The sequence below is a fragment of the Hevea brasiliensis genome, chromosome 11 (assembly GCF_030052815.1).
Source record: "Hevea brasiliensis isolate MT/VB/25A 57/8 chromosome 11, ASM3005281v1, whole genome shotgun sequence".
Taxonomy (NCBI): Eukaryota; Viridiplantae; Streptophyta; class Magnoliopsida; order Malpighiales; family Euphorbiaceae; genus Hevea; species Hevea brasiliensis.
In genome coordinates this window covers 92,242,604-92,250,887 of record NC_079503.1, presented here as the reverse complement: position 1 = coordinate 92,250,887, position 8,284 = coordinate 92,242,604, and the positions used below count along the sequence as shown (strand labels likewise).

At 37.1% G+C, this 8,284-nt stretch overlaps 1 protein-coding gene across 1 annotated transcript; it reads left to right on the top strand.

Moving 5' to 3' along the window:
* Window positions 1–2,983: 2,983 nt before the first annotated feature.
* On the top strand, window positions 2,984–3,451 carry LOC110641686 (uncharacterized). Its single transcript, XM_021793503.2, has one exon. It carries the CDS (start codon window positions 2,984–2,986, stop codon window positions 3,449–3,451), a length of 468 nt encoding a protein of 155 aa, XP_021649195.2.
* The last annotated feature ends 4,833 nt before the right edge of the window (window positions 3,452–8,284 follow it).

Here is an 8,284-nt window from a genome sequence, read left to right as displayed (position 1 = left end):
AGTGCAGTCTAGAGATTTACATGCCCCTAGGCCATGTACTATTCAGCAGTCAGCTTCCTAATTCGATTCCAACTCTAGTTTTCGCATGCAAAACAAACTTCTAATGCCTTTGGGACTCTAAAACATAACCCTAGGATACCTAATATAAATAGCAGGGGACAGAAAGCATAAAAGAGGAAAGGGGGGATGCCTTTGATAAAAGACTACCAATTTAGTAGAGAAATCCCTAGTTTCCAAGCCGTTTAAAGGAGAACTACATCAACATCAAAGAGGAGATCTCTCATTCGAAGTTCCATAAGTCCAAAGCTGCAGAATCTTTCTCTAGGTTCTTTTGTTTTAATCCTTCATATTAGTTTTATGTTCTTTTACTTTAATTACATTATGTTTGTTAAACTCACCATGAGTGAGTAGTTTCTTTAATTATGGAATTAAAAGAGTAGCACTTTTAATTTCTATTATGGATGCAATTTGAGTTTTATTTAATGGAATTGAGCTTTGTGCTTTGATTCAATATTCTATGTCCTTAATGCTTACTATGTGTTGGTACCCACCTAGCTTTGATCTAAGATACTAATTGAAGCACTAAAAGGTGAAAGTATTGAAAAATTAGGATCTTGAAATCTGACCTAGAGATAGGCTGATGACCTTTGTGGAATTTCATAATTAATTAAAGATCTTAAAGGGTTTTAATTAATATTGATCACCACGATAGTAGGGTTCAGATTAATTAAAATATATCTTAGATGCCTTGAGAGAGGATCTAGGATACTTTAGGATTAATTTCCATCAAAGTGACAAAACTCAATCCATTGAATGAGCAAGGTTAAAGCCATAACAGAGTTAAAGTGTGAAATCTTAATTCTGGAATTGTTTACTTCATAGAATATTTTAAATTCTTAGCTTTATTTTCTCTTGCGATCTAATATTCTCAATAGTAGTTTAAATTTAAATTCCTTTATAACCTTCGGTAGTTTAAATAGTCAAAATTACTGTCTAGCTTAGTACTTACTCCTATAAATTTCTCATGGCAATGATACTCTACTCATCACTTTGTTACTTATTCGCGATCCATGCACTTACAGGGTTTTAAAACCAGTAAACAAGTTTTTGGTGTCGCTATCGGGGAGTTTTAGTAATATTAAGCGATAAGCAATTTTGGTAATTTAAATATTTATTTTTGTTGTTTTAGGTTAATTTAATTATACCTCTTTTGTTTTTTTTTTTTTCCAGGTTCTAAATTCAATGTATGACCAGAACAACTAAGCCTAAAGAAGAATTGGTTGAATTGGATCTTCAAATAAACAAGACTCTAAGAGCTATCAAGAGAGAAAGGAGAAACCAAGAACCAGAACCAAAACCTGAAATTCTTGAAGCTCTAGTCATGGCCAACAATAACAACAGGCCTAGACCCCTGAGGGACTGTGGAGCTCCGACTATCCAAGGACCCCAATCCAATGTCACCAGGCCAACAGTGGAGGCCAATAATTTTGAACATAAACCATCATAGCTCCAAATGATTCAACAAACTCAATTTTGAGGCTCACCTATAGAAGATCTACACTATCACTTACAATGCTTTCTTGCTTTGTGTGACACTTTTAAAATGAATGGTGTTTCTGACCAAGCTATTAGACTTCGAGCATTTCCATTCTCGCTTCGAGATAAGGCAAGAAAGTGGCTGCTTTCTCAACTAGCTGGAACATTTACCACTTGGGAGGATCTCTCACAAGCCTTCCTAGTAAGGTACTTCCCACTTGTGAAGACTGCAAAATTGAGGTTAGAACTAAATACTTTTAGATAAAGGGAAAGAGAATCGCTCTATAATGCATGGGAAAGATATAAAAACCTACAAAGGGAATGTCCACACCATGGCATAAAAGACTAGTTCTTTGTTCAAAATTTCTATAATGGACTACTACCATCCACAAAAAGTATAGTTAATTCAGCATTAGGAGGAGACCTCATGGAGAAAATAGTTGCTAAAGCTTTAGAATTGCTAGGGAGGTTGCCTATCATAACTGCGAGTGGTCAAATGAGAGGGGAGATGTAAGAAGAACAACAGGGATCCTAGAATTGGATGCCCTCAGCATGATTAATGCCCAGTTTGACTATCTCACAAAAAGACTTCATAAGATGTAGGCTAATGCAGTAGGGTCAAGTAACCAATATTGCAATAATTATGCGGTAGGTCATGCAACTTAAGAATGTAGCCATTATAGCAAATCTTTCATAAAGCAGCTGAACTATGTGAATAATGGAGGGAACTTTAACCAGAGGCAAGTTAATAATCCTTATTCAAATAATTATAACCCTGGATGGAGGAACCACCCTAATTTCTCATGGTCCAATTTGCAGAATCAGCAAAATTAACCAATAAACAAACAGTAGGGATACAGGCCACCACCACCTAGTTTTCAGAATGGAAGCCAGAACTTAGTGCAACCACTACCACCACCTCAACCTCAACAGCCAGAATCCAAGTTGACCATGGAATCTATGATGGAAAGCTTTTTAATAGCACAACAATAGCAAAATGAGATTATCAAACAATTAGCTTTTAGAGTGGACTAGTTGGCTACCCATAAAAAGATGCTTGAAAATCATATTGCCCAGTAAGCTGGTTCTTAAAATAAACAAATTGAGAAATTGCCAAGTCAACCGAAGATGAAACCCAAGGAACGTTGCAAGGCATTTGCATTGAGGAGTGGAAGAATATTACAAGAGCAAAAACTAGAAGAAAAGTAAAAGCAAAATGGAGAAACTTTTGGATTTTCTGATAGCCAAACAAAAGAGGAAGAGAAGCAAGCTGAAGAAGACAAGGAAGAGGAGGAAAGAAAGAAAAAGAAATTATCCGAATCATACTAGCCCCTCTACCTTTTCCTCAAAGGTTCCAAAAAGCTAAATTATACAAGCAGTTTGGAAATTTTTAGAAGTTTTGTAGAAACTTTACATAAACATTTCTTTTACAAAAGCACTATATCAAATGCCATCCTATGCAAAATTTTTAAAGGAAATTCCTTCCAAGAAGAGAAGGTTGGAAGATTATGAAACAGTTGCTTTGATAGAGGAATGCAGTGCCATCCTACAAAATAAACTACCTCCAAAGCTAAAAGATCCTGGAAGCTTCTCTATACCTTATCTCATTGGCAACATGAACATAGACAAAGCCCTCTATGATCTTAGTGCTAGTGTAAGCCTAATGCCCCTGTCCATATGCCAAAAGCTGAATGTTGGAGAACTCAGACCAACTACTTTCTCATTACAATTGATAGACAGATCTGTCAAATATCCAGTTGGCATCTTAGAGAACATCCTCGTCAAGGTAGGAAAATTCTTTATTCCTATAGACTTTATTGTCTTGGAGATGGAAGAAGATGTTCAAATTTCCATAATATTGGGAAGGCCTTTCTTGGCAATCGTCAAAGCTGTTGTAGATGTCAAAAATGGATGATTAACTCTCAAAGTGGGAGATGAAGAAGTGAAAGTCAACCTATTTAGAGCAATGAAGCATAAATCTAAATCTTATGAATGTTTAAGGGTCGACATCATAAACAAGCTAGTAGAGGAAGAATTTCAAAAAAGATATCCTGAAGATCCTCTTAAAGCTTGCATAGTGCACAGCCACACAATGGAGGATGAAAATTAAAAAAAAAAAAATTATAGCCTATGCACAATCTTTGAAACTTAGCCCACCTTTATCTTTAGCTCAAGCACTACTAGTCGAAGAGCTGCAGGAAGAGCAACCCAAAAGCAAGTCACCTGAGGAGACTAAGCAGGTAGAACTAAAACCTCTTCCTTCTACTCTAAGGTACGCATTCTTAGACTCTAACTCCAAATATCCTATTATTTTAAATGCTAGCTTGAATACTGTAGAGGAGGAAAAACTATTAAAGAAGCTTAGGACCCATAGCAAGACTATAGGGTACACTATAGAAGACCTAAAAGGGATTAATCCTTCCATTTGTATGCACAGAATACCTATGAAAGAAAAAATAGACCAATTATTGAACACCAAAGGAGACCGAACCCTTACATGAAAAAAATAGTTAAAAAGGAAATTTTGAAACTATTATATGTAGGTATTATATACTCAATCTCTGATAGTAAATGGGTCAGTGCAGTACATGAAGCACCTTAAAAGAGTGGGACAACTATTGTAAAAAGCAAAAATAATGAGTTGATCCCCACTAGGGTAGTCATTGGCTGGCGTATTTACATTGATTATAAAAATTAAATAGTGCCACCAGAAAGACTATTTTCCTCTTCCATTTATTGATCAAATGTTAGAAAGACTAGAAAAGCATTCTTATTTCTGCTATCTAGATGGGTATTCAGGATTTTTTCAAATCCCTATTCAGCCTGAGGACCAAGAAAAAAACTACATTCACTTGTCCATATGGCAATTTTGCATATAGAAGAATTCCCTTTGGTCTGTGTAATGCCCATGCTACTTTTAAAAAATGTGATGGCTATTTTTTCTTATTATATTGAAAATATAATAAAGTTTTTATGGATGATTTCTCTGTTTATGGAACCACTTTTGACGAATGTTTAGCTAACCTGTCCAAAGTGCTATAAAGGTTGGGGAATCAAGCCGAGTTTTAAATTAGGAAAAATGCCACTTAACGGTAAGAAAGGGTATTGTCCTTGGTCATCTAGTATCAAAAAAAGGAATAGAGGTGGACAAGGCAAAGATTGAAATAACTGAGAAAATGCTACCACCTTCATCAGTCAAAGGAATACAAAGTTTGTTGGGACATGCAGGTTTCTACAGAAGATTCATAAAAAATTTCTCCAAAATAGCTAAGCCTTTAACTAACCTGCTAAATCAAGATGTTTCTTTTGACTTTGATAAAAGTTGCCTTGTTGCATTTAATAGGATAAAGGAAGCATTGATTACTGCACTAATTATGCAATCACCTGATTAGGAGCTATCATTTGAGGTAATGTGCCATGTAAGTGATTATGCAGCAAGGGTAGTACTTGGACAATGAAAGGACAAAAAGATTCATGTCATCTACTATGCCAGCAAGTCACTTAATGATGCACAGGTCAACAATGCAACCATAGAGAAGGAACTCCTAACAGTAGTATTTGCAATTGATAAATTTAGGAATTTGATTTTGAAATCAAAGACAAGAAGAGGACCGAAAATGTGGTAGCTGACCACCTCTCCATACTCAAGCAGGAAGAAATAGGGGATAGTTTTGAAAATTTGCCAATTGATGATTCCTTTTCGGATTAGCACCTGTTAGTAATTTCCCAAGCCCCATATTATTATGATATTGTTAACTATCTTGTGTGCAGAGTTTTGCCACCCAACATGTCCTACCAACAAAAGAAGAAATTTCTACATGATCTAAGGGACTATACCTAAGAAGAACCTCTGCTATTCAAGAGATGTTATGATGGGCTGATAAGAAGATGCATACCAGAGAAGGAAATAGAGAGTATACTGCAGCACTGCCACTCATCACCATATGAAGGACACTTCAGCAAAATAAGGACAGCAACCAAGATCTTACAAGCAGGATTCTATTAGCCCAACTTGTTTAAAGATGTAAGAAACTTTGTACTGATATGTAATCAGTGCCAAAGGACTGGAAACATTTCAAAAAGGAACGAGATGCCACTACATGGTATACTGGAAGTTAAGCTATTTGATGTTTGGGGTATAGACTTTATGGGTCTATTCGCATTGGCAACAAGTACATCTTTGTTGGTGTAGAATATATATCAAAATGGGTAGAAGCAATAGCTACACCAACAAATGATGCCAGAGTAGTGGTCAAGTTCCTCAAGAAGTACATCTTCACAAGATGTGGCATACCAAGGGCAATCATTAGTGATGGAGAAGTCACTTTTGCAATTAGCAGTTTGAAATATTATTGAAGAAATACAGAGTGACACACAAAGTGGAAAAACCTTACCACCCTAAAAAAAATGGTCAGGTAGAAGTTTCAAATAGGAAATTAAAGAAGATCCTTGAGAAAATAGTAAATTGCTCAAGGAAGGACTAGTCCTTAAAATTAGATGATGCATTATGAGCCTGCTGCACTGCTTTTAAGACTTCCATTGGAACAATCCCCTTTCGCTTGGTATACGGAAAGTCATGCCACCTCCCCATCGAGCTTAAACACAAGGCCTATTGGGCAATTTAAACCCCAAATTTTGATTTAAAAACTACTAGAGAAAAGAAGTTTCTATGGCTCAATAAATTGAAAGAGATCAGGCAAGATGCTTATGAAAATGCAAAAATCTTCAAGGACAGGATCAAAAGCTACATGACAAGCACATAACTAGAAAAGAAATTAAGAAAGGAGATTTTTTCTTGCTCTTTAACTCAAGACTAAAGCTATTCTTAGGAAAGCTAAGGTCAAGGTGGTCTAGACCCTTCAAGGTTACACAAGTCTTCTTATATAGAGCAGTAGAAGTATGGAGTGAGATTTTGGGACCCTTTAAGGTCAATGGGCAAAGGTTAAATCCATACTTCTCAAGGGAACCAATAGAGAAGGATCCACACAATCCTTTTGCAACCCTCCAGCATAACCATGAACTAAGAGGAAATGTCAAGCTAAAGATTATAACAAGCTCTCCTTGGGAGGCAACCCAAGACTTTTAATTTTCTTTGTAGTTAATCTTGTTTTTCATTTTATCATTACTTCTAGTTTTTGTAGGCACCCCACTCTTCAAATTGAACATACTGATAGACGCAAGGAGCAAGAAGCAAGGAAAGAATGGAATCACCAAGTCATAACCACACAAAAGAGGAAATCACAAAACTAGGGAAGTATTTTTGTTACTAACATCCATGTGCATCTCATTTTTTTACTTAGAAACATGTTAGCATCAAAACTTGAAAAGATAGGAAGAGAAAGAACTTATAAGTATAAAGATATTTTGGTACAGAAAGTTATATGGCTGTGACCTTTACAGTGTTACATGGGGCGTGTAACATACTAAACCCAGAAACTTACACCCATAGACACTTTGGAAAGTTACACGGGGTACCCTGTGTGAAGCCACATAACCCGTCTAATTGGAAAAGGTGAAAGAGGAGTAAGATAAAATAAGGCAAAAACTTACATAGGCCTTCCCTGTGTACCATTACACGGCCCCGTGTAAGTAGAATAGAGTGCACTAAGAGAGAGAAAATGTGGCAGAAAGTTACACGGGTTTGACCCGTGTAGTAGTACATAGCCCATGTAACTTGTAGAACACAAAAAAAAAAAAAAAAAAAAAAGATAGATGGTTACATGGATATACCTCGTGTAGTGATACACGGACCCATGTAAACCTTCGCAGAAGCAATATTGAAGAGGCATGAAGCGGCATTCCAAATGGCACCGCACCCCTTTAAATAGTCCCTAAACTGTTACAATACCCATTCAAAAACTTTCAAACTCTTCCTCTCCAAGATTTTCCCCCAAGAACTCTTTTCTAATCTTGATTTCTTAAAACCGTATCCATTCCATAGCCCCTACAAAGTGACCAGCAAGGAGAATTGGCTCTTCCTCAAGGGGGAGAGATGATTCATAATCTCCACCCCAAAGATTAAGAACTCGCCAAGCTAGACAGTAAGAACCCCAACCACAGCCTCAACCCTAACCACAGTAACCACTGCAACCTGACTTCTCCCTAGCCTGGCCATTTCGAGATACCGAGCATAGGGACATTTATGCCAAGCTCCATAACTGAAAGATCGAGTCCACAAAATACATAGATTTCCCATTATTGGAGCAACTGGGTTTGAAAGATGAGATTGATGGGCTCGTTGATAGTATTGGGTAGACTCGATTTGCTCAAATGCAATTTTTGGCATACAGGGACAACACACTAAAGTTCCTAGGCAGTTTTAAGGCCACTCTTTGAGCCACCGATAGGGGAGATAAAGGGGCAGGATTGAGTTTTGGCTCTTGGGTGCTGACCACATCATGAACGTGGATGAATTTAATGCCATTTTTGGCTTTGATAGCTCAAGACATTAGGAGATTCTGCAGAACAGGTTGGTTTATGATAGTGTGGAGTTTTGGCTATCCATTGGGCTAAACACCGAGGTTTGCAACTCCAACAAATCCAAATCTTTTGGATTGATGAGCCCTACCTTGAGATATATGCATCGGTTTGTAGCACACACAGTGATGGGCTGTGGTGACAGCCTAGGCGTGGTAAACACCAATGAACTATTTTTCCAGTAGTGCATGGTAATAGGACAGCACTGTAGCACTAGCTATTTCCTATGCAACCACTTTAGGAGGATGTCTCACTAGGCTATAGGGCATAT

Excerpts from the sequence above, each read along its gene's own strand:
- LOC110641686 (XM_021793503.2), top strand. The coding sequence starts at position 2,984 with ATGCCATCCTATGCAAAATTTTTAAAGGAAATTCCTTCCAAGAAGAGA.